Source organism: Erpetoichthys calabaricus, chromosome 1 (genome assembly GCF_900747795.2).
Source record: "Erpetoichthys calabaricus chromosome 1, fErpCal1.3, whole genome shotgun sequence".
NCBI lineage: Eukaryota > Metazoa > Chordata > Cladistia > Polypteriformes > Polypteridae > Erpetoichthys > Erpetoichthys calabaricus.
In genome coordinates, this window is record NC_041394.2 from 354,848,350 (window position 1) to 354,874,596 (window position 26,247).

General features: G+C 40.5%; 2 protein-coding genes across 2 annotated transcripts in view; both read right to left on the bottom strand.

The window, feature by feature from the left end:
• The window catches only part of LOC114643527 (gastrula zinc finger protein XlCGF57.1-like), a 318,307-nt gene that overhangs the window by 276,037 nt on the left and 16,023 nt on the right, over nt 1-26,247 (bottom strand). The window lies entirely within an intron of this gene.
• The window catches only part of LOC114665298 (gastrula zinc finger protein XlCGF57.1-like), a 37,621-nt gene continuing 15,948 nt past the window's right edge, over nt 4,575-26,247 (bottom strand). The window contains exon 3 of the mRNA XM_028819780.2: nt 4,575-7,093. Coding sequence (XP_028675613.2) covers nt 5,688-7,093 — 1,406 coding nt within the window. The 3' untranslated portion in view covers nt 4,575-5,687. The remainder of the gene's footprint in view (nt 7,094-26,247) is intronic.

Sequence of the window (26,247 nt, forward strand, 5' to 3'; positions counted from 1 at the left end):
ACAAACAAAAACCCACCAATTCTGACAAACTCCAAGCATTGATTATACAAGAATAGGCTGCTGCCATCAGTCAGGATTTGGCCCAGAAGTTGATTGTCAGCCTGCCAGGGCAAATTGCAGAGGTTTTATTATTATTATTATTGACTCTCTGCAAAAACTTAATGAAATTGTCAATAAAAGCCTTTGAAACTTCTGAAATGCTTGTAATTCTACTTCAGTATACCATAGAAACATCCATCCATCTATTATCCAAGCCACTATATCCTAACTGCAGGGCTACAGGAGTCTGCAGGAACCAAACCCAGCCAACACAGGGCGCAAGGCAGGAAACAAACCCCGGGCAGGGCGCCAGCGCACCGCAGGGTGGGCACGCAGACACACACACACACACCAAAAACACACTAGGGACAATTTCGGATCGCCAATGCACCTAACCTGCATGTCTTTGGACTGTTGGAGGAAACCCACGCAGACACGGGGAGAACATGCAAACTCCATGTTGGGGAGACTCGGGAAGTGAACCCGGGTCTCCTTACTGCGAGGCAGCAGCGCTACCCACTGTGCCATCATGCCACCCCCATAGAAACATCTGACATAAAATATAAAAACACTGAAAATTATATTTGTGTCTCAATCATGTGTCTCACCCTCTATGTGAACACAAGGTGGTGCAACTCTGGACATGTAATGGTCAAAATCTCCACTTGCTGCAGGGACATCGAACTGTTGGCTGTAAGTCTGCGTCCCTATTACTTGCCCAGAGAGTTTGGACATGTCATTGTTGTTATTGTCTACATCCCACCTCGGGTGGAGATAGCGGGTGACATCATGCACGCCGCTGCTGCTAAACTACAAACACAGCACCCTGAGGCACTTGTGCTAATCTCTGGAGACTTTAACCATGTGACGCTGGACAAAACATTACCTGCATTCTCCCAGTATGTGGACTGTAACACCCGGGGAAATAAGACTATTGACTTACTGTATGCAAACATTAAAGACGCATACAGTGCCACCCCGCTGCCTGCACTTGGGAAACCAGATCATAACCTGGTTCTGCTTCAGCCTCACTACAAACCAAGAGTGAGGGTCCTACCTACAACTACACGCTCATTCAGGAAGTGGTCCCCTGAAGCAGAGCAGGCTCTGAGAGAGTGGAACTATGGACTTGGATATCCTGCAGGGATCTTATAGTGAGAACATTGAGGAGGTTGTTGATTGCACTACTGACTACATCAACTTCTGTATGGACATTGTAGTTCCAGTAAGAACAGTACGCTGCTATGCTAACAACAAGCCATGGATTACAAGTGACATCAAGGGCCTTTTGAACCAGAAGAAAAGGGCTTTTAAAGGCGGTGATCAGCATGAGCTCAAGCGCATGCAGAAGGAACTCCGAGTCCAGCTCAGGGTTGTGAAGGAGCAGTACAGGAGAAAGCTGGAGCAGAAGTTGCAGAATAACAGCATGAAGGAAGTGTGGGATGGGATGAAGATCATCACTGGCTGCAGCTCGAAGCGGGGTGCCATCAGATGGCGGAGGATGCCATCATCCATATGCTACACCGATCCCTCTCCCACTTGGACAGAGGCAGTCGTGCTGTAAGAATTGTTTCTAGACTTCTCTAGCGCCTTCAACACCATCCAACCTCTGCTCCTTAGGGACAAGCTGACAGAAATGGGAGTAGATTCATACCTGGTGGCATGGATCAAGGACTATCTTACAGAAAGACCTCAGTATGTGCGTATCCAGAAACGGCTAGGACAGACTGGTGAGGAAGGCAGGCTCTATTGTTGGCATGGAGCTGGACAGTTTGACATCTGTGGCAGAGCAACAGGCGCTCAGCAGGCTCCTATCAATTATGGAGAATCCACCGCATCCACTGAACAGGATCATCTCCAGACAGAGGAGCAGCTTCAGCAACAGACTGCTGTCACTGTCCTGCTCCACTGACAGACTGAGGAGATCGTTCCTCCCCCATTACTATGCGACTCTTCGATTCCTCCCGGGGGGGGGGGGTAAACGTTAAAATTATACAAGATTATAGTCTGTTATACCTGCCTTGCACTCTCCACCTTGCACTGCATTGTTATCACTCTTTAATTTAATATTTTCTTTATTAGTATGCTGCTGCTGGAGTATGTGAATTTCCCTTTGGGGATTAATAAAGTATCTATCAAAACCTTTGGCCATGACTGTACAGAGAATCAGATCACAGACAGACATGAAGATAAGTGAACAGAATTTGGACTGTTTGCCACCCAGAAAAGTACGGACTTTGGCATGAAAAATGCAAATCAACCCCAGAACAGCAGCAAAGAACCTTGTGAAGATGCTGAAGGAAATGGGCAGATGAGTACGGATATCCACACAAAAACGAGTCCTAGATCGATGTAACCTTCAAAGGATGCTACTCAGCAAGGAAGAAGCCACTGCTCCTAAAGAAGGCAGTCTGCAGTGGCACATGGGGTTTAGATTTTACCCTTTGGAGAAATGTCCTCTGCTCTGATGAAGCTAAGAATGCACCGTTTGGCCATAATGACCACCATGATGTTGGGATGAAAGACTGTGAGGATTGCAAGTCAAAGAACACCATCCCAACCGTCAAGCATGGAGGTGGAAGCATCATGTTATATAGATTGTTTGGGGAGTCGGGGTGTGTGGTTACAGGGCATTTACCTTTGCTGCATAAGGGACTGGTGCACTTCACAAACTAGATGGCATCACGAGGAAGGAAAATGATGGAGAGACACTGCAGCAACATCTCAAAAGATCAGCAAGGAATTTGTCACAAATGAGTCATCCAGATGGACAAGGACCCCAAACAGACCTCCAAAGTTATGGTGAAATTGCTTAAGGGCAACAAGGTCAAGGGACTGGAGAGGCCATCACAAAGCCCTGACCTCAATTCAAACTGAAAGAAGGCATATGAGCACAAGAGGTCTACAAACCTGTTCCAGTTACACCAGTTCAGTCTGGAGGAATGGGCCTAAATTCCAGCAACCTATGGAAGGCGACCCAAAACATTTGGCTCAAATTAAAACAATTTAAAGTCAATGCTACTAAATATTAACAAAGTGTATAAGCTTCTGACCCACTGGAATTGTGATCTAGTCAATAAAAAGTGAAATAATCGGTCTGTGAACAATGTTGGAGAAAATGATGTAGGTATCAGATCAATGAATTAAAGTGAAGGTTAAAAGATGGTGGTAAGATCAACAATGATGTATGGTGCCAAGACTTGGGCAGTAAAGAAGTTGGATATGCAGAAATCAATGTGTGGAGTTACAAGAAAAGAATAAGAAATGAGGCATAACCCAAGTGGGAGAGATATCTAAGAAAGTACAGGAAAGCAGGCTGAAGTGGTATGGACATGTGATGAGGAGAGACAAGGAATATGTGGGCAAAAGAATAATGGGAATGCAAGTATGGGAGAAGAGAATACTAGGGAGGTCAAAGTGAAAAGGAGAAGTTAGGAGCAGGCGCTGATATAGCGCATTGCCGCACCCACCACATGACAAACCAACTCAGGATCCAGATTAGGACCTCAGTGCAGCCATGCAATGGGTGACACTTCAGCACCACACTAGTTCAGATGGAGTGGAACAGTCAAAGTGAAGGTGGACAGATAAATAAAAAGGAAGGAAAAGGGTCTGATTGGTGAGAAGGTGCAGGACTAAACTGAATGGAGAAAGTGCATCAAGCACATCAACCCCTACCTAGAAGTGGGAAAAGATGAAGATGAGGATCTAAAAGAAGACAACTTCTGTCTACAGAACAAACAATGAACCTTTCACCTTAATTAAAGGACATGTGTCTGTGTGTGTCCCTCCCGTTGCTATGTCACGGTTATATGTCATTAGTTATGAGATTTGAAAAAGTGGTGCTAATGTTTGTGATGTGCCGTGTGTTGGAATAAAAAAAATGCAATGCAGTACAAAAATACTTACTGTGCATGTCCTCCACAGCCTGCTAACCTTGTGAGGAAAAGATTGTGGCAAGATTGGGGTGGAGTGGTGGCTCTGAGCCTAAGGATCTGCGCTGACATCCCAAAGGTTGCCGGATCGAATCCTCGTCACTGCCAAAAGAGATCCTACTCTGCTGGGCCCTTGAGCAAGGCCCTTAACCTTCAATTGCTCCAGGGGCGCTGTACAATGGCTGACCCTGTGCTCTGACCACAAGAGGTATGAGAAAACTAACAAATTCCTAATACAAGAAATGGTATAAGGCAATATAAAGAACAAAACAAAAAACCAGGCACCCAATACAAACTCAAACAACCAGTATTCACTAATGGAGTGGAAGCCATGGTTACTCCAGAATCCTGATAACTACGCCAAGTGTTTCATTCTGGTAGGATCCTAGGGTGACCCTATTGTCCCCTTTAGACTTTTTATTATGTACACCTAAATGGCGTGCCACAAACCCCATCTATTTTTTTTTCCTTTTACCAGCATCATCACGGTCAGCACTGACTGCTACTATAGTTCAACTGTTCCCCCCTTGTTTTTTCCCCTCACATCTTTTACCAGAACAGACAGGATAGAAAGTTACACTCTTTATTCATAGACTCAATTATTGGTATCCAATTGTGCCCCATATATAAACAAAGTAAAAGTAAGAATTGGAAAAATAATACCGATACAACCTGGATAATAATCAGTTCATCTTGTGTGCTTAGGCTGCCAGATGGCTCTCAGTCGTAGTATGGACAGATCGGTCTGTGGACAGATATGGCCCTCGGATAGAATGGTTGAGACACAAAATGGATGGATCTTCAGAGACAAAGACATCTTTCTGTAAGCCTTAGTTTATCTTGTCCTGTGGTTCTTGACACACCTCTGGGACCACTGGGGGTGTTTTATATTTTCCTCTCAGGCAGACTTCTGCTCCCCTGTCCTACCAGAGTATCCCTTCATGTACGTACAAGTTACTTCCCGCTTATTCCGATTTGGTATTTCGGCCTGTGGATTTCATTTACGTGGAAAAATCTTATCTGATCTGGTAAATCATACGTGTGTCTGAAAGAATTGGCTTATACAGCTTCCCCTTAAATATTTTTTAGAAATGTAAAATTAAAAATATGGCTTATTTGATAGACCGTCTACAAAATTATCACTATATATGCTAGAGATTACTAATTTTTTTCCCACTCTAGTTGTATCACTTCATTTGGTACTCAAGATTATATTTTTCGACTCCTCCGTTTTCTGCAAGCCCCTCCTGGTATATTCCTTCATTGAACATTCTGGGTCAATGGTGAAAAAGCAGCAGTACATCTCCGCTTTATGTTCAACTGACCAGTGGACTGTATCTAGTCCTCTTGAAAGGTCTTTTTCAGTGTATGCTTATATGGTCTTGTCTGTTACATTGTAGTGGGATCAGCAAAACCATCTATCTGCACTGTTGCCACAGTGAAGGTCTTCTCTTCATCTGAATATTTATTACCATCACTACCACCTTCATCTGCCCTAGTGTGGAGACAAGAGCTGGGCACATTCTTATCCTGCAAGATGTGTGGGCCAGTAACAAGGAGTATTTTTGACCATGTTCTTAGTAAGAAAGTAGCTTTGCCTTGATGTGATTGGGTACAGATCTTGTACAATGAAGCCCACCACATGAAGGTACACGTAGAGACTTGAATAGTTAGGAGTGTGACCACTTTTTTCCTCCTCTAAAATTTACTCCTTCAGGGCATCCCTCGAGTATGAACTCTCATGTGGCTCTCAACGTAATATTTTCTTGAAAATCTTTTTCCACATTCAGAGCAGCAATAGAGTTTCTCTCCAGTGTGAATTCTATTGTGGGCCTTAAGATAGGATTTACTTGAAAATCCTTTTCCACATTCAGAGCAGCAATAGGGTTTCTCTCCAGTGTGAATTCTATTGTGGGCCTTAAGATAAGATTTACTTGTAAATCCTTTTCCACATTCAGAGCAGCAATAGGGTTTCTCTCCAGTGTGAATGCTATTGTGAGCCTTAAGATAGGATTTACTTGAAAATCCTTTTCCACATTCAGAGCAGCAATAGGGTTTCTCTCCAGTGTGAATTCTATTGTGGGCCTTAAGATAGGATTTACTTGAAAATCCTTTTCCACATTCAGAGCAGCAATAGGGTTTCTCTACAGTGTGAATTCTATTGTGGGCCTTAAGATAGGATTTACTTGAAAATCCTTTTCCACATTCACAACAGCAATAGGGTTTCTCTTCAGTATGAATTGCCATGTGGTTCTCAAGATGGCCTCTTTTTGAAAATCGCTTTCCACATTCCGAGCAGCCATGTGGCTTCTCTCCAGTGTGAGTTTTCATGTGGCTTCTATAGGTGCTCTTGAATGAGAATTGTTTACCACATTCACAACAAGAATACGGTTTCTCCCCAGTATGAACTATTTTGTGGGTTTCAAGTCCACTTCTTTTTGAAAATACTTTTCCACATTCACCACAACAATTGGGATTACCTCCATTATGAATTCTTTCATGTTCATAAAGATGGCGCCTTGTTGAGAATCGTACACCACACTCTGAACAACAGTGAGAATTTTCCCCATTGTGAGTTCTCATGTGCTGGTTAAGATTTCTCCTGTCACAGAATCGTTTGCCACATTCTACACAGCCATATGGCTGAGTTCCAGTATGAATTGTCATGTGGTTCTCGAGACGGTGCCTTCTTGAAAACCCTCTTCCACATTCAGAACAGCAAAAGGGTTTCCATCCAGTGTGACTTGTTCTGTGGCTGTCAAGATGGATCCTTTGTGAAAATACTTTTCCACATTCAGAAAAGACATAAGGCCCTTGAGTCGTTTGGTTCCACTGATTGCCTTTGTCTTTAGATGCACATTTCAGACTTTTCTTTTGCTCTTGCAAGGCATGCGTTTCTTCCAAAGGAGTACTGTTCTCTTGTTGTGCCGTGTTAATTGCATCTATCTTTGTTTTGTGTACAACTGGCAGAGCACTCAACTGCATAGGGGATCTTGTCAAAAAATCTGATGCAGATGTCAATTTCATATTTTCATCATGTGGTGTCTGTTGATACTTCACTTCAGAACAGACCACAACAGGTAGACACGGGGAAAAGCTGAGACGCTCCAGTCTGTCTGCTGAAAGGCATAAAAATACACAATTGTGAGCGATTACATGATGTTGACAGATGTGACAAGTGGCAGTCATTTAGTGTAAATCGTCTCATTTCAGTTCAAATAATAACACCACCACCCAAACCCCACTACAAAGTTTCATTTTACTCCTGACAGTTTACTTATAATTTGCACCAGTTTTTTGAATCATCAATCAAGTGGGGCTTTTAAAAAAAAAAAAAAAAAATCAGCAAAAAGTACCAGAATTTTATTTAAAAATAAAAGTTTGTTCCTTACACGATGTTATAAAACTACATTTTCAAAAAACTGCAACTGTAAGAGTAGAACAGGTATCCCGGCCACAACAGAAAGACAAAAGGGATTGGCCGGGAAGACTAGAAAGTAAATTTACGTCCGACAGGTCAAATAATGGATTGACCAGCAATAGCCAGTGTTGTGATGTGAAATTTTGCATATAAGTTGCTAAATGTTTTGTGTGTCTTTATTTGTAACTAATAACACTAACAGCTATCATTGGTAAGCACAACATTGGTTATATGATTAAGTACCCCTTCCCCCCTTTGAAGAAGTTAGGCTGGATTTATACTTCACTTGACGCGACACATGCTACAGCGGACGCTCCTGCTACGCAAGCGTTGTACTGTTTATACTTGTGCGCATACTTTACATAAATCTGGAGGAATCCACCAGGTGGCAGTGCAAGATATCACGGTGAGAACAGGTTCGGCTTCACTGTGTTGTGAACTGCCTGGAACAGCCATTAAATTCCGATGACACCTTACCGCAATATCTCTGAAAAGGATGTTTAATGATTAAATCCATCAATCCAGGGATGTACCCATTCCAGCTAGCATTGGGCACGAGGCTGAAACAATCCCTGGACGAGGCATAAGCTCATCGCAAGGTGAATATAAGCACTCACATAGACTAGCGTCATTTTAGCGGCACCAAATCCACAAATCTTTGGAAGGAAACCAGAGCTCACTGTGGAAACCCAGCAGGAAAACATGTAAACTCCAGGCAGGGAGTACCAGCAATGTGACTCCCTGCAAGACAGCAGTGCTAACGCTCCACCACTGTGTCACCCCGTGTTTGTAATTATTAACAGTATTTATTAAATGAAATTACCGATTTATCTGTAAAATGTAACATACGTACTTTAATGCATTTCATCATGAAAGTGAAATCAAGTATAAATCTAAGGATTCTAAATGTACAGAGAGTTGGAATATCATACATTTAATGTGCTCAGTGTGGCGATCTATGCTGTTTGCTGCTCCTGTCAGTACCGGAAGAAGCCCTTTAAAAAAAAAAAAAAAAAAAAAAGACAGAACAGAAGATGGTATGCGAGACTTTTAAAATTCATCGTGTCATTACGATCGGGAATATGCAATGCTTGAATATAAAAGCACTACGAATGCATCTTTATGTCAGCATTTTGCTTCACCACTTCGAACCTTTCATCGAACATCGAAGCGCGCACACCGATCTCGTAGGATCCACAAAGCAGCTTTCGGTCACATGTAGATAGTAACCAGAGACTCCGATGTTGCATTCCAACTTTTAGCACACTGTTCCCCCCGACTTTTTGCTGCCACTGCAACTCGCACACGCATCATGTTAATTTCTGAGGACCTGCTCAGAGGACACATCAAATGAACGCTGAGAACGCGTGGCAGCCATGATGCAGGCGTGTACGCGTTCCGAGCGTGAAGTATAAATGAGCCCTTAATCACTTTGCAATTTTACGACAGTGCCTCAAACCAGCTTGGCAAGCGATTCTCTGCAGGACTCTTTCAGTCGACCCTCAAAGGAAAGCCAGACTACCTAGCTGCCAAGCTTCACCTTAACAAATGGTTTTGGGGGCAGGTGTGAAAGGTTGTGTGCGCCCCCATTGGTCTGAAGTATGGCTGTTTGGAATTGGCCTGAATCAGAGGCCATTCTGGAGCATGGCACACTATTGGTGTAAGAGTTTGGACAAAGAATGCATAAACTCGGTTGCTTTACCTCACACTCTCTACCAAACTGCTAAAAGACCATCTCTCACACCATGAAATGAAAAGGGCAACACAATGAAGAGCACAGCTCAGCAGCCATATTGAGACAGGCATTTGGCCTGTTCTGAAGAAAGCTGACCAGAAATGAGGACTTAACTAGAGACATTTTAAATAATTAACAAGTCTGTGTGCCGCCTGAAGCTACACATCAGCATTTATCAGGCTGTATGGTTGCCGGTATTCACTTGTACTTTGCATATTGGTATTATTTATGAATATTATCAAAAAAAAAAACAATGCTGGTCTTTTACTACACCTAATTGCCTGAGGTTATAAATGTAGAAAGGAAGGTGGGGATAAGTTATAAAGTACAATACCTTATAAACAGTGGTAAGTCTGTGATATCTGAGGCATTCTGACCAAAAGCTACATAATAATAATACAAAAGGGGAAAGTAGAGTAAAAAATTACTCTACCAAGACAAAACAGCCAGGAATCGGGAACAGTTCCACCTCTCATATGCCAGGTGACAGTGGTCCTCACATTGGAAACCCAGTGGAGACCCCTGCAGGGGTGTTTGGGATATGGAGTCCAGAAGTACAGCCCTGTTGGGGTCCCTGGGGATTGATAGTAGGTGCTATCAGGGGAGGACCTCCCCACTTTCATTATGGCCTGGAACTACTTCCTGTAAGAGATGGCATGACACTGGAAGCACTCCCCGAATACGGCTTAAAAAAGGGGGGGGGCGCCATGCCACATATGGATGACTCCAAGTCGGGAGGCAGTGGGGTACACTCTTGGAGGAGGAAGAATTGCAATTGGATTATTTGTGTCATGTGATCATTGGAAAGATGCCGTGTTTGCATAAATACCTTTTATTTGAAGAATTGACTTTCTATCCATTATGCAGTGGTAAGAAAAGAAAAATTACAAAAAGATATTTTGTCATCTGGTAGAACAGTGCATTTGGAAAGCATTAGTCTTATACAAATATGTAGCTGGCAAAACCGTATGTCATGCAAACTTTACATGCCAGCTTGTAGAACAAATCACTGCCGTACATCCACACTACCACTAAAGAGACACGGTCGACCAGCACATTGAAGATCAATCCAGAGCATCTTATTGGTAGACGTTATATACCTCCAACAGAAAAAAACAAAAACAGAATCCAACTTGTACCTGTGCAGTGCGCTGTCCAAAAACGGATAAATCTGGAAAGAAAATCTGAAAAAAAACACACGATTATTGTCACGACCGTGACGTTGGATTGCATCTGTCACCGTGCGTTAAGATTTACCACACAAAGGACTGTTTTGGCATCATCACTGTTATTATTCATTGCATATTATTATTATCATTACTATTTGCATCATTATTATACTTTTGAGATTTCATAAAAATGTAATTTTTCATGCCAAAAAAAAAAAAACAAAAAAAAAAACAATGCAATGCTTTTTACATGTTTTTTTGGAATAAAATGCAGCACTAAGGAGGTTAAAGGATTTGAGGCTGAAACCACTTCTATACTTGACAAAAAGGGGTCTGGAGTGTAGTGTTCGATTTTAGTCACTAGATGGCAGCAAAGCCACAAGATGACACGGGCGGTCTGTATTTCAGGGGTCTCTCTCTTCATAGCAGTGGTCCACAACTCCGGTCCTGAAGGATCACTGTGGCTGCAGGTTTTCATTCTGAGCCTTTTCTTAACGAGTGACATGTTTTTGCTGCTAATTAACTTCATTTGAACTAATTTTAATTGACTTGTTCTTGAAGACTCAGACCCCTTCATTATTTTTTTCCTTAATTAGCAGCCAAACAATAATGAGATACAACATGAGCCAAAACAACTGCTGGTGTCCATCATACAATATCTCAGGAATGGTGATCTGCTCAGGTCCCCAAGTGCTCTTAGAAAAGAGAAAAATAAAACTTTTAGCAATGTTAGCTATTGCACAATGAGAGCAGTAACAAGACAAAGAATTAAATAAAAGTTTGATTAACGACAAGAATCAGCACCTAATTAAGCAGCTGGTTAGAATTAAATTGGTTGGAATTTGATGCCCTCACTTAGTTGGTGTTCTGTTGGCTCACTCATTTCATATTTCATTTCTGTTTGGGTGCCATTTAAGGAAAGAAATGAAGCAATTCAGAAGAACGATGAAATTCAGGGGAACAAATTTAAAAAAAACAATTCAATTAAAATGAATTCACAAGAAGTTAATTAGCAGCACAAACAGGGCACTCATTAAAAAAGGGTTAGAATGAAAACCTGCAGCCTCCAAGACAAGACATGGCGACCCCTGCTTCATAGTATGTAGGAGTAGGGTGTTGTATCGTGTTATCCATTATGGGTGTAGTGAGAAGTTAAGCAAAATGACACCTTTTATTGGCTAACCAGAAAAATTACAATATGCAAGCTATAGAGCACGGGTGGGCAGATTCAGTCCTGGAGGGCCGCAGTGGTTGCAGGTTTTTGTTCCAACCCAGTTGCTTAATTAAAAAACAATCCTTGTCAATTATTTAATTTCATAGCTTGCTAGTGCTTTAACTCTGCCATGTCAAGTCATTCTCATATCCTAGATTTTTTTTTCCTTTCTAAGGATATCATCCAAATGATTTGAAGTCCAAAGCAGACAAGTAATTGTCAGTGCTTCACTTTTTTCTCTTCACTTTCCTTCCAAGTATTTAATTAAACCCAATAGTGCATGATAAATACACACAGAGGTGTAAATGGTAACAAGCTAAATGGAGAAATGCTGGTTTCTTTTGTCATTTGCATATTATTGCTAATAAGGAGCAATTAAAAAACAAGACTACAGCTATTTAAGACTAAAATAAGCAAAAAGGGTTCAAAATCTTTTTTTTTTTTAATTTTTATTGTAATCATTCCATACAAATAGATCAATTTATAACCCAACAAAATTGAGGACAAATCAAACCCCACCCCTGAGAAGGAGAGCTTAGCCGAAGGAGAATTGCTTAGGGCTTTTTAATAAGGCAACAATAAACAAAAGAAAGGGAGAAATAAATATATATGTAAATAAGAGATGGAGAAGGGAATTAAATGCAGTAATAGTTATTTCTCTTATTCTAAAATAATATTGATTAAATCCTGCCAGGTTTTGAAAAAATTCTGTACAGATCCTCTAACTGAGGATTTGATTTTTTCCAATTTCAAATAATATAAAACATTGGTTTCCCACTGACTTATCAGAGGAGAATTAGGATTCTTCCAATTTAACAGAATAAGTCTGCGTGCCAAAAGTGTAGTTAATGCAATCACCGTTTGCTTGTCCTTCTCCACTTCAAGTCCGTCTGGAAGAACACCAAACACAGCTGTTAGTGGGTTAGGAGGGATTGTGACCCCAAGGCTGTCTGAAAGGCACTTAAAAATTTTGGGCCAAAATGATGTTAGTTGGGTGCAGGCCCAGAACATGTTACCCAGTGAGGCAGGAGCTTGGTTGTAGCATTCGCAGGTTGGATCTTGCCCTGGAAACATTTTGGACAGTTTTAAGCGAGACAGATGAGCTTGATATATAATTTTTAGTTGAATAATTCTATGCTTTGCGCATATGGAACTCGAGTGAATTCTCTGCTTTGCAACCTTCCACTCCTTTTCTGATATATTGATTAAGAGATCTTCTTCCCAATGTCCTCTTGGATCTTTGAAAGGTAGGGACTCTAATAAGATTTTATATAATGCGGAAATGGTGTTTAATTCCTCGAAATTGAGCAGTATTTTCTCCAGCATTGTGGAGGGTGCGAGGTGGGGGAAATCGGGCAATTTCTGTTTAACAAAATTTCTAATTTGAAGATAGTGAAAGAAATGTGTAGCTGGGTGGTTCAATTTTGAACGTAATTGTTCAAAAGATGTAAATATGTTGTCTATATAAAGATCTCTGAGAATTTTCATCCCAAAATTTTTCCAGGTATTAAAAACTGGATATACTTGCGAAGGTTGAAAGAGGTGATTCTCTAGCAGAGGTGCCACTGATAAAAGATTTTCCATCTTAAAATGCTTTCTAATTTGGTTCCATATTCTGAGTGAGTAAAGCACAATTGGGTTATTAGTATATTTGCGATCATTTGCATTTATTGGAGAGCAGAGCAGGGAGTATAAAGAAGTACTACAGGATTTTACTTCTATTGCGAACCAGGCCTGTGTATGTTCATTTACTTGTGTCCAGGTTTTTATGGCTTGTATGTTTGCTGCCCAGTAATAAAACTGAAAATTAGGTAAAGCCATGCCACCTTCTGCCTGAGGTCTTTGTAATAATAAATTAAATAAATTAATTTATTACATTTGTATACGGTCGCTCTTTGGATATGTGGGTGTTTTGAGTTCCAAATGAATGAGGTTATTGTTGAATCAAACTGTTTAATAAATGATTTATTGATATATATTGGAATGTTTTGAAATAAAAAGAGAAGTTTAGGAAGGATATTCATCTTAACAATGTTAATTCTTCCGGCTACAGTGAGATGAAGGGTTGACCATCTATGCAAGTCTTACTTAAATTTTTCCATACAGACGGCAAAATTGTGTTGATAAAGAGCTTTGTTTACTTGTGATATTTACCCCTAGGTATTATGATTTATGTCCAATCTATTATTATATGCTTGTGAATTCACTGGAAAGAGTATACTTTTATTCAAATTAATTCTAAGACCAGATATCTTTTGAAATTCTGTTAGTGCTGTTAAAACAGCAACTGGATCTGATATATACAGTGGTGTGAAAAACTATTTGCCCCATCCCTGATTTCTTATTCTTTTGCATGTTTGTCACACAAAATGTTTCTGATCATCAAACACATTTAACCATTAGTCAAATATAACACAAGTAAACACAAAATGCAGTTTGTAAATGGTGGTTTTTATTATTTAGGGAGAAAAAAAAATCCAAACCTACATGGCCCTGTGTGAAAAAGTAATTGCCCCCTTGTTAAAAAATAACCTAACTCTGGTGTATCACACCTGAGTTCAATTTCCGTAGCCACCCCCAGGCCTGATTACTGCCACACCTGTTTCAATCAAGAAATCACTTAAATAGGAGCTGCCTGACACAGAGAAGTAGACCAAAAGCACCTCAAAAGCTAGACATCATGCCAAGATCCAAAGAAATTCAGGAACAAATGAGAACAGAAGTAATTGAGATCTATCAGTCTGGTAAAGGTTATAAAGCCATTTCTAAAGTTTTGGGACTCCAGCGAACCACAGTGAGAGCCATTATCCACAAATGGCAAAAACATGGAACAGTGGTGAACCTTCCCAGGAGTGGCCGGCCGACCAAAATTACCCCAAGAGCGCAGAGACGACTCATCCGAGAGGTCACAAAAGACCCCAGGACAACGTCTAAAGAACTGCAGGCCTCACTTGCCTCAATTAAGGTCAGTGTTCACGACTCCACCATAAGAAAGAGACTGGGCAAAAACGGCCTGCATGGCAGATTTCCAAGACGCAAACCACTGTTAAGCAAAAAGAACATTAGGGCTCGTCTCAATTTTGCTAAGAAACATCTCAATGATTGCCAAGACTTTTGGGAAAATACCTTGTGGACTGATGAGTCAAAAGTTGAACTTTTTGGAAGGCAAATGTCCCGTTACATCTGGCGTAAAAGGAACACAGCATTTCAGAAAAAGAACATCATACCAACAGTAAAATATGGTGGTGGTAGTGTGATGGTCTGGGGTTGTTTTGCTGCTTCAGGACCTGGAAGGCTTGCTGTGATAGATGGAACCATGAATTCTACTGTCTACCAAAAAATCCTGAAGGAGAATGTCCGGCCATCTGTTCGTCAACTCAAGCAGAAGCGATCTTGGGTGCTGCAACAGGACAATGACCCAAAACACACCAGCAAATCCACCTCTGAATGGCTGAAGAAAAACAAAATGAAGACTTTGGAGTGGCCTAGTCAAAGTCCTGACCTGAATCCAATTGAGATGCTATGGCATGACCTTAAAAGGCGGTTCATGCTAGAAAACCCTCAAATAAAGCTGAATTACAACAATTTTGCAAAGATGAGTGGGCCAAAATTCCTCCAGAGCGCTGTAAAAGACTCATTGCAAGTTATCACAAACGCTTGATTGCAGTTATTGCTGCTAAGGGTGGCCCAACCAGTTATTAGGTTCAGGGGGCAATTACTTTTTCACACAGGGCCATGTAGGTTTGGATTTTTTTTTCTCCCTAAATAATAAAAACCACCATTTACAAACTGCATTTTGTGTTTACTTGTGTTATATTTGACTAATGGTTAAATGTGTTTGATGATCAGAAACATTTTGTGTGACAAACATGCAAAAGAATAAGAAATCAGGAAGGGGGCAAATAGTTTTTCACACCACTGTATAAGACCATATCTGCGTATAGAGAAATTTTCTGTTCCAGTCCTTCTCTGACAATCCCCTTTATCTGCTAAGAATTTCGGCAGTGAACCGCCAGTGGTTCAATAGCGATTGCAAACAACAGTGGCGACAAGGGACATCCTTGTCTGGTACCACGTTCTAGATTAAAGTAGTCTGAGCAAATGTTATTAATACAAACTGAAGCTTCTGGACTGGTATACAGTAGTTTGATCCATGCACAAATATTTGGGCCAAACCCAAATTTCTCCAATGCAGTGAAAAGGTAGTTAGTTCCATTCAATCATATCAAATGCTTTTTCTGCGTCTAATGATAGTAATATCTCCGGGGTGTTTGATTTTGCTGGTGAATATATAACATTAAACAAGCATCGGAGATTGGAAGATAGGTGTCGGCCTTTAATAAATCCAGTTTGATCCTGTGATATTACCGAGGGCAGCACTTTCTCCATCTAGCTAGAATTTTTGAGAGTATCTTAACATCATTATTCAGGAGTGAAATTGTTCTGTATGATGCACACTGTAACAAGTCCTTATTTTGTTTAGGAAAGACGGTGATTAATGCTTGTCGAAATGTTTGAGGTAGTATTTGAATTCTCTAGCTTCTGTAAATGTTGCCAATAAGAGGGGAGCTAGCTGAGTGGAGAATTTCTTATAAAATTCTACGGGGTAACCATCAGGGCCTGCTGATTTCCCGCTTTGTAGTGACTTTATAGCATCTAGTAATTCTGTTAGCGTTAGAGGTTTATCCAGTTCCTCAGCACTTAAAGCATCTATTTGTTGTGTCTGTAATATATCCAGAAATGCATTAGATTGTGTGTTGTCTTCTTTGGGCTCAGTAGAATATAAGGATTTATAATAAATCTCTAAATGTGTGCGTTATATTTTTATGGTCAATAATTTCTTCTCCATTCGTGTTGGTCATTACTGGTATTGCATTGCGAACTTTTTGTTTGTGAATTTGTTGAGCTAAAAGCTTATTAGCTTTTTCTCCGTGTTCATAGTAATAATATCTTGACTTATAAATAAGTTGTTCAGTTTCTTTAGTTGTTAAGATGTTAAGTTCTGTATGCAGGGCCTGCCTTTTCCTGTGGAGAACTTCACTTAGATGCCTGGCTTGTTCTTCACCTATTCTAGTAATTTCGCTTCTTAGCTCTGACACTTTCTTGGTTTCGAATTTATTTCTGTGGGAAAGATATGAAATAATCTGTCCTCTTAAGAAGGCCTTTAGAGTTTCCCAGAGTGTTTCTGCAGAAACCTCTGTGGGCGTGTTTGTCTCTAGGAAGAAGCTGATTTGTTTGGATATAAATTCTGTGCAGTTCTCGTCTTTCAATAGAAGAGGGTTAAGGCGCCATCTGCGAGGTGAGTGTGAGGGGCTTAATGATTTTAGCTCCAAGACTAGAGGGGCATGGTCGGAGATAACAGTTGTGTCGTATTTGCATGATTTAATTGTAGGCAGGAAATTATTATCTATAAAAAAATAATCAATTCTTGAGTAGCTATAATGCACTGGTGAGTAGAACGAATATGTTCTTGAGTTTGGGTTAAGAAACCTCCAGGGGTCTGATAAGTTGTGATCATTTAAAAACTGTGTAATTGTCTTTGCAGTATTAGATGTCATCCCCCCTGTCACAGGAGTCCTATCTAAGAGTGGATTTAAAACACAATTAAAGTCCCCAGCCATTATAATTTTATGAGTGTTCACATTGGGAATGGATGCAAATAGATTTTGCATGAATTCCTTATCAACAACATTGGGTGCATAAACATTTATCAAAATCACTTTACTGTTATATAAGTTGCCCATGACCATCACATATCTCCCTTCAGGGTCCGATACTACATCTGATGCTACACATGGAACAGTTCTGTGTATGAGAATTCCCACCCCTCTAGTTTTATTTATAAAGCTAGAATGGAACATTTGGCCAGTCCAGTCTTTTTGTAATCTGAACTGATCCTTGGTTAGTAAGTGGGTCTCCTGTAAAAATACTATTTTAGCGTTTAAGCCTGTTAGGTGAGAGCATACTTTCTTTCTATTTAATTCGTGATTCAGGCCTTTCACATTCCAGCTCACAAAGTTAACTGTCCCATCATGGAGACATTGATTCTGAGTTTTTAATGTCATTTTATAGTCTTAACTGGTAATGAGGCAGTTTTAATCTTAGTTTCAAAATTCCCCATGTGTTATTGCATTTTAGCCTATTGTTGCATTGATATTTATAGTTATAGGGCTTACAAGAATAGATTACATATAGCCTGCTCTCATTCTCTCCCCCCTTTATCCCCCCACCCCCCTTTTTTGCCTCCCCACATGAGGCTTGATCCCACTTCGCGATGTCCCGGTCCTCTGACATACGAAGAGACAGAGCATGTCTAAAACAAAACAAACCCCACCCCGCAGCGGCGTTAGAGAATTAAAACAGAGATATCTATTGAAGCTGAATTCTTAACACTATCTGCCGAAAATATAATCATTAACAATCTTTAAGCTTAAAATAATCTTCAGCAACTTTAAGATATTAAGGTAAAAAAATAATGAACCCTGGGAATGATTTTAAAAAGTAGTCTAGGATAAACATGGTAATTCCTACTGTAATAGAATAATGTAATACTAGCAATAAAGCAAGGGTATGTCTACTTTAAGGTAGTTAAAAAAAAAAAAAACAAAAAAAAAAAAACCTACTTTAATTATTTCCACACTTTCACACTCACGTCTATAACTCTAATTAAAACATAAACATATAAAGTCCAGATAAAGAAAAGGATGTATAATTATAATACCAGTCTCTTTAAATATGGATCCAGAGAGCAGAATACGGCTCCTTATTAACTTTCAAAAGAGTGTCGGAAACAGCTTCTTTAATTACTTTTCAGCTTCTTCTTTGCTTGAAAAATATAATATTGATCTTGAACTTCAACTTTCAGTTTGGCGGGATACAAGAGGCTGTTTTTGATATCGGCTTTCCGCAGCAACTTTTTAATGTCAATGTAGGCTGCACGTTTTGCAGCTGTTGATGGTGAGAAGTCGGGGAAAATACGAATAAGATTATTTTCAAATATAATCTCTTGCTTGTGTCTGAGAAGTGCCATCACATCAAGCTTACATCGTAGTCGCTCGAAGCGGACAATAAAAGACCTAGGTTTAAAGGTGCTTGGTCTGTTTGTGCGATGAGCCGCTATCATCTCAATGTCGAGTTTAAAGTCATCTCCAATTATTTTAGACAGTAATTCTACTACAAATTTCATTGGGCTTGAGCTTTCTCATTTCTCAGGTATACCCTCAATTCTTATATTGTTTCTGCTGCACCCATCCTCCAGGACTGCAAATCTGTCTCCAAGTTTTTTGCATTCGGAATTCGCAGCTGTGGCTTTTTCATCAGCATTAGACGCCAATTGTTCCGCTGTTTCAACTTGAGCCATGAATGCCTGCTTAACGTCATCCAGCTGATCTGTAACGTCATTAATATGGTCGGCAAGCATTTTCAGTTTGGACCTAATTTTCTTCGATGTGTTCCACTAATTTCTCCAACATGCCTTTAAAGTTCACGTCAAAACGTTTAAATAGACGCGTTTCCTTATCTTTGTTATCCTTCTTAAGCTCGTTCTTAAGCTCAATGTTCGCCTTCTTAAGATCATTCTTGTTATCTTTCTTAAGCTCATTTATGGCTGTAGCCATGGCGGCAGCCAGTGTAGCGATCATCTCTTTCAGTTCGGACAGTTCGTTTCGGATTTTGTGCTCCGAGAGTGGAAGTGCAGCTCCTATTACAGCAGGTGTTGCGGGCTCGTGATGAGTAGATGAGAGCACATCCTGCAGGGCCTTTTCTAGTCTTGCATGATCCTCAGAAATCGGCGATCCATCGCAACCTGCATCACTTGCACCTTCGCTCCCATCTTCACTCTTGACTGGAGACGATACAATGGAGCGGGGTCCCAGGAAATCTGCACATTCGTCTGCCTGTTCCAGGTCAGTCTCCGAGAGGCCATACCTAGCACTCGGGCCGGATGTCTGTCCAGACTTTGATGCAGCTTTAAGTTTCTTTTCCGGTTCTTTCTGACTTTTCTTCTTGTTACACATGCTCGTATATTGTAGTGGACGTTCCTTGGTCGGGTTAAATTACAGGATAAATCTAAATAATATGAAATACGTGGGAAAATAAAGCCGCTGCTAGCGGAGCTCTGCTTCAGACGTCCATCTCCTATAAACGGACGAGACCAACTGAAGTGGGGGTTTCAAAATCTTAACTAGTGAGACAACTAAAATGAAGCAGAAGTTTTACTTGAGCAATAAGGGCTTCTTATTAAGTAATTGGGTTGGAACAAAAACCTGCAGCCACTGCGGCCCTCCAGGACTGTGTAGCAAGGCTACATAACGGACAGTCGTGTTAGCCTTCTGGATTGTCCGTCACTTTATAATGTTGGCTGGGAGGGTGTTTTAAATAGCCCTTCAGGCACCTTTGTTGACGTCCCGGTCTGGAAGATCCCACCCGAGTAAATTTCCAGCTGCCTGTTGCCGGCGTGAGGTTCCCATGACAACCGAGAGGGGCAAGGATTTTCGGCGGGAAACTTTTTCTTTTTAAGGGGAATGACGGAACAAGTGGGGAGGAAAAAAAGGAAGAATAAGGCTGAAAGGAACGTAGCGACTATCCATGCTCAAAGAAGTTCTTCAGGATCATACTTCACCCAGGGACATCTGCTATTCATGGGTGGCCACCCCGAAGAAATATTCTAGTGACGAATCCCCGAAAAGAGGCCAGGGTCTGGTGTTCTCCAGGTGCTCCCGTCTGGTGAGTCAGATCCCTGAGTTTCATTCTTCGTGATAGTTCCGCGGAGAAGCCGTTTTGCCAAAGGACTGTTGTGCTTCCTCCTGCCTTACAGGAGGAACTGAACTGCAGGGTTTCTTGTTTACTTATATGGTGGACTAAGCTAAACCTTTCTTTTGCGTTCTCAAAGAACAATTTTCTTATTTACTTTTTTCTTTTTATTGTCTGTGTCAAACCGGGGGTTAGGATTTGGGCGCAAGGGAGGGCGTCTGGGGAAGGGGTTCACTAATGAGCACTCAGGCACCGGGCAAGGTAATGTAAACAACAACTGTTAATATATTTTTTCTGTCCCATTTCCTGTTGCGCTTTATTTTCTGCAAATTATTTAGAAGGGCATAGTGGCAAGAGGGGACAAGGACCGAATATGGTTATGCTATTCTGCCTTCAAACATCGTCCACCCCCCTGTCGGGTTGTGAAGTGTAGTAATCGCATCCCATATTTTGCGGTTGCTACAACTGAATCTACCAATCCCTGCTATAGAGGAAACTCAGGGCCCTTCTTCAGGCAAGATGGAATTACAATGTAATTAAATCTTACAATGTATTAATTACAATGTATTACATGTTAAAATAAAATCTGAGAAAACCAAATCCAAAAGACAAAAATGTCAGAAACTTTATTAATCCCCAAGGGGAAAAAAAAAAATCACAAGAAAAATAAAACCCTTCCAAAGAAATCCAACAAAGTAAAATGAGCCTCTACTGAGATGCTTTTCACCAGTTCGATAATTAGCCAGAAGAGATTCTAGGGACACTGGGGACCTTCCGAGTCGCCCTCTCAGCTAGAGCAGTTACAATAAATTGATAGAGCAATTTTAAAATCAAACATTTCATGTCAATTCAATTTCAAAAAACAGATTTTCAGGAACCTAAAGTAGTTGTGCAAAAGAATACATTTAGAAGTGATAGTAGTTCCGGATTTTGGTTTGCAGTGCACACTGAAATATAGAACCATTTGTTTGAAAATGTCATGAAGGGAGCTACCGAAAGGGTTAAACAGGTGTATTAGGAGGAAGGTTGATGTAAGAAAACACAAAATGTACTGAAAAGATCAGCAGATGACATGAATTTACAGTATTTCTAGAGCACGTTTTCATACAAATGATGGAGCTCAAAGTACTTTACAGTATGAAGAAAGAAAAGTTTATATAAAAATAAAGATTAGGCAATACTAATTAACAAAGAATACAGTAAGGTCCGATGGTCAGGAAGGACAGAGAACAAAAAACAAAAGAAAACCCCAGAGAGGTGGAGAAAAAAAATCTGCAGGGGTTCCAGGCCACGAGACCGACCACCCACCCCCCACTGGGCGTTCTACCTAACATCCATGATCTCAAATCAGTTCTCACGGTTTACAGGCCTTACATGGAAGAATTAGATGATGAGGGTCATGTGGTCCGGGCAGTTGTCACCAACACAAAAATTTCAACAGTGATGGCTCAACCCAAAGGGTATAAAGACAGACACCAATATAATACAATAGACTTACTTTTAACCCTTTAACCGCCAACTCCCTAAATATTCCCCACGCCAGGCGAAATCTGAACAATTTTTGTTTTTTTACTTTTTTACATTTTTTTTACATTTTTTACATTTATTCAAGCAGTATTGACCACTAAATGTTGTGCAAGTTGCCAGTGTATACACGAAATCTATAAATGTAACCTGAATTCTCAGCTAAGCAAAACATCTTGATACCAAACCGTGCCCTTTTCAATGGTAGATACTGTCGAAACTGTAAGCGGCCCTTCCACGACAATAAACTTTCATCAACTGCAACTGACGGTCCTGGCATGTAGGGCAACTGAAATGCTTCAAATAAATGATCAATCAAAGGATGTAGCTTGAACAAGTGGTCGCGGTTTGGATCTTTCTTATCTGGCTCGTTTCTGTTGTCATTCAAATGAAAGAATTTCAGCAGCAAAGAGAATCGGTTACGTGTCATGACAGCTGCAAAAATAGGTGTTGCATACATAGGATCTGTAGACCAGTACATCTCAATATCTGGTTTTCTGATTATTCCCATCAACATCAAAATCCCAATGAATTTTTTCATTTCGTTTTCATCAGTGTCAAACCAAGCACGAACACGGGAATGTGGAGGTAAATTGGGATTTTTCTCAATAAACTGTGCTGCATACAGATTTGTCTGATGAACAAAATGTCTAATCAAATCAGGTGACACAAACAGCTCATAAAACTGCTCAGCAGTGTAATTGTTTACATCAACAATAAAGCCACACGTTCCCTCAAACGAATGCAGAAAAGGTAGTTCACCACGGGCAGCAGCCCAGCTGAGATGCTGGGGATACACCCACTCAGCGCCGTCATCCGATGCGTCTTCATTCACAATATCATGCAGCGCACGTTGCTGCTCATCACTGTCACTAAAATCTTCTTCAGAACTGCTACAATCATGATCAGAACTGTCCAAAATCGCCTGCAAAACCTCACTTGAAGTCAGTTTACGTTTCGCCATATTCACAGCTGTTACATGCGAATCACGTCACATGACCGGCCAAAACAACCACAGACTTGTCGAAATACAACGTAGTAATAATACCCACGCCAAACCGTCAGTTATACTACTTGCCAGGCATTCATATAACCACAGGCAAATGTGCCGGATAATTCCGGCAGTATGGTGTTAGCATTAAAACAACGGTGCCGGATATATCCGGCAGAGGGCGGTGAAGGGGTTAATAACTCATTTGGGTGTAGACCAACAAACCAACCAGAGTCAAATGTATGCATTGACTGACACTGTATGTAAATTCAACGGTTAAGAAAACAGACCTCTGTCCGTTCAATTTCCTTTTTCTGCGACAGCCTGCTGTGATGGATGCTCCCTCCTCAGCCTGGTGCTGTCAGAGTAATAAATGACGCAGATGGATGGGCTTCCTCCTGCCCGATTACAGACTCAAAAAGATTTTTACCAAACTTGTCCTGGCAGAGGATACATGTTTCTTTCTTTAATTAAGATGTTGTTTTCTACCACAGTTGACACATCTCTTAGTTCACTAAGTATGCTGAATGATTTTCCCACTAAAAGAAAGGCAAGGTTTAAATGAGTAAGAGTTTGTATGCTCATTCTTTCGGCAAAACGCAGTTTGATTTGTGATCAGTTTTTATTATCATTTATTACACTGGGATCGGAGGGAAGATGCACACTTCTTTGCAGGAAAGTTTAAAAAAAAATCACCACGAGATGGTAGCCTACGATAAATGTGAACATGACGACTACTCGTCACAGTTCAGTTTCTGTTCTCAATTGACGTGTGGATCTATTTTAGTGATATTTGGCATTGGAAATTGGCCAATTCATGCCTGAACCAATTCTAGTTATATTTTAAACTAGCTGTGTAAGCCTGTGCTGTAAAAAGCCCGGGGTCCTAGAAACTATTGAAATTTTCAGGAAAAAAAATGAAATGTAGAGATGTCAAGTAATTGAAAAGGAACTACACTCACCTTGCTTTTGCATTAGCGGTGGGAGGAAAAGTAAAAGGGATACCCATCTTGCCGATGTTAGTGGCTAAGCAACGTTGTCTTTCTTCTGAGGTTTCGTTTTGCTGAGGTGCTGAGTGCCAAAAAAGGGTTTTGATAGGTCAGTGAAATCTTTCACTCCCCCTCATCCCCCCAGAGAGAAGGCTGCACAGTATGTGTCTCTCTCCAACGTCCAATCTGCTAACATTAAAATTGTTTACCAAAACTAAAAATATTGTAATGTTATTTTCCAAGAACATTTGTAGAAATTTTCAGACTAAACAAACAATAAGGAGCAAAAATGAATTTTATAATCATTAGTTGCTCACGGAGTCCCATATTGGGCACAGTACCTGCATTGTGAGGGTGCGTCAGTTACTGGACTATGGCCATGTGGTGCGACTCCCCGAGGGTGATCCGATTCTTTATTGTTGAGGGCACAAGTGGCTGAACCAGGCTAAGGGGGCACCAACAGAACACTTGGCTGTGGCAGATATAGTAGAGGGTCATTTACGGAGGGTGTGACTGGACAGAGTATCTGCCTGGGGGGTTTCCAACCAGGATCTCAAGCTATTTCATTGTGAGGTGGGTGTGGCTACGCTCTGTACCAGTGCATGATCCCCAACCTGATCTGGCTTGTAACATTACATTTAAGTATTTATTAATAAACAATGAATACAAAACACAAAGGAGGTTATCCAAGATGATAGCAAATAGTAAATGAAAAAATATAAATGTTTATATATTACTCCCTACTATAATAAATACAAAAAAAGCTAAATGTTCTCAATCCAAGTGGCTCCTACTTGGTAATCCACCATTCCCAAATCCATAAAAGGAAACAGCTTTTACATCAGTCCTACACAAATCATCTCTCTCTCTCATATTATAATATTAATTATTGTATAATATATATATACAGCCCAAACACAGACAGAGACACCGGATGTCGAATGCCACACACGTTTATTAAATACAAAAGTGCCACACAGTACACAGTGCCCCCAGCACCAATCACCCTCTCCACGGGTCTCTTTTCTAAATGTCCGTGGGCCGCCTTTCCTCTCCTCCTGGGAGCTCCGTCCTGCTCCCGCTCCCAACTCTAGCTCCCTGATTGTAGGGAGGCGGCCCCTTTTATTCTCACCCGGATGTGCTCCAGGTGCCTGATGCCACTCTTTCGGCCGCACTTCATGGTGTGGCGGAAGTGCTGCCCTTGCACCTGGAAGCACTCCAGGCGTCCCTGGAAGGATCTTCCTCCACCTTCCTAGGTGTGGCGGACGTGCCTGTTTCCTGGGCTCCATGAGGCTTGGGACGCCCCCTGGCGATGGCCACGGGCCACAATGGGCTTGAGCCTCCTTACTCCTTTCCTGTGGTCTCCCCAAGCACCAGAGCGATTGCCCCCTCGTGGCCCGAGGGACGTATAAGCCACCTCCCAGTCCTGCCAGCCTCCTGTGACTAATATTTTATATTATACTAGAAAAATACCCGCGCTTCGCAGCGGAGAAGTAATGTGTTAAAGAGGTTATGAAAAAAAAAGGAAACATTTTAAAAATAACGTAACATGATTATCAATGTAATTGTGTTGTCATTGTTATGAGTGTTGCTGTCTTTTATATATATAATATGCACACACACACACATAAACATATATATACATAAACATATATATATACATATCTACATATACATACGTATATACACATCCACATAAACATATATATACATATACAAATTTACATATCTACATATATATATATATAGACATAGATATATACATACATACATACATACATTCACATATATATATATATATATACTGTATATATACATATCTACTTATTGGCTCCTGTATTTAGGATATGGCAGGTTGGATAATGGATGGACGGACATTTGTATGCATAGCCCTATTTGCCCATTTTCGTTTTTTTTCTTTCTTCAGTAATATTTCAGCAAACCCGGAGCTTGTCAGTTCAAATCCTGGTACTGACACCACTGTGTGACCCTGAGGAAGTCACTTCACCTGCCTGTGCTGCAAAAAACAAAAGTAATGTAACAAATTGTACTTCAGATGTTGTAAGTTGGTGGAATAAAAGCATAAGTCAAATAGATAAATATGTATTATACACATAGGAACTATTCATTTATTTTCAGTTAAGTCATCTGCAGCAAACTTTTATAAATGAGGGTTTCTCCTTTTTAGATAGTGCAAACTGTTTCTTCTTCATTGACGTTTTCTCTTGGAGAGCTTTTTTCATTTCATTGAAAATGAAAGCAGCAGCTGCCAAAATATGTAGCTTTCTTATTAATTTTTCAACATTGTGTAAAATAAATGTATAAAGTAACATAAAAGGTTTAAATACTGGTTATTCTTTTACACTAAAATATTACTACACAGATACAAAAAAAGTTAAATGGATATGTTCTTTTTCTTTAAGGAGATTAAATATTACTGACGAAAGAAAAAAAAAATTAAACAGCCAAATGGGGCTATG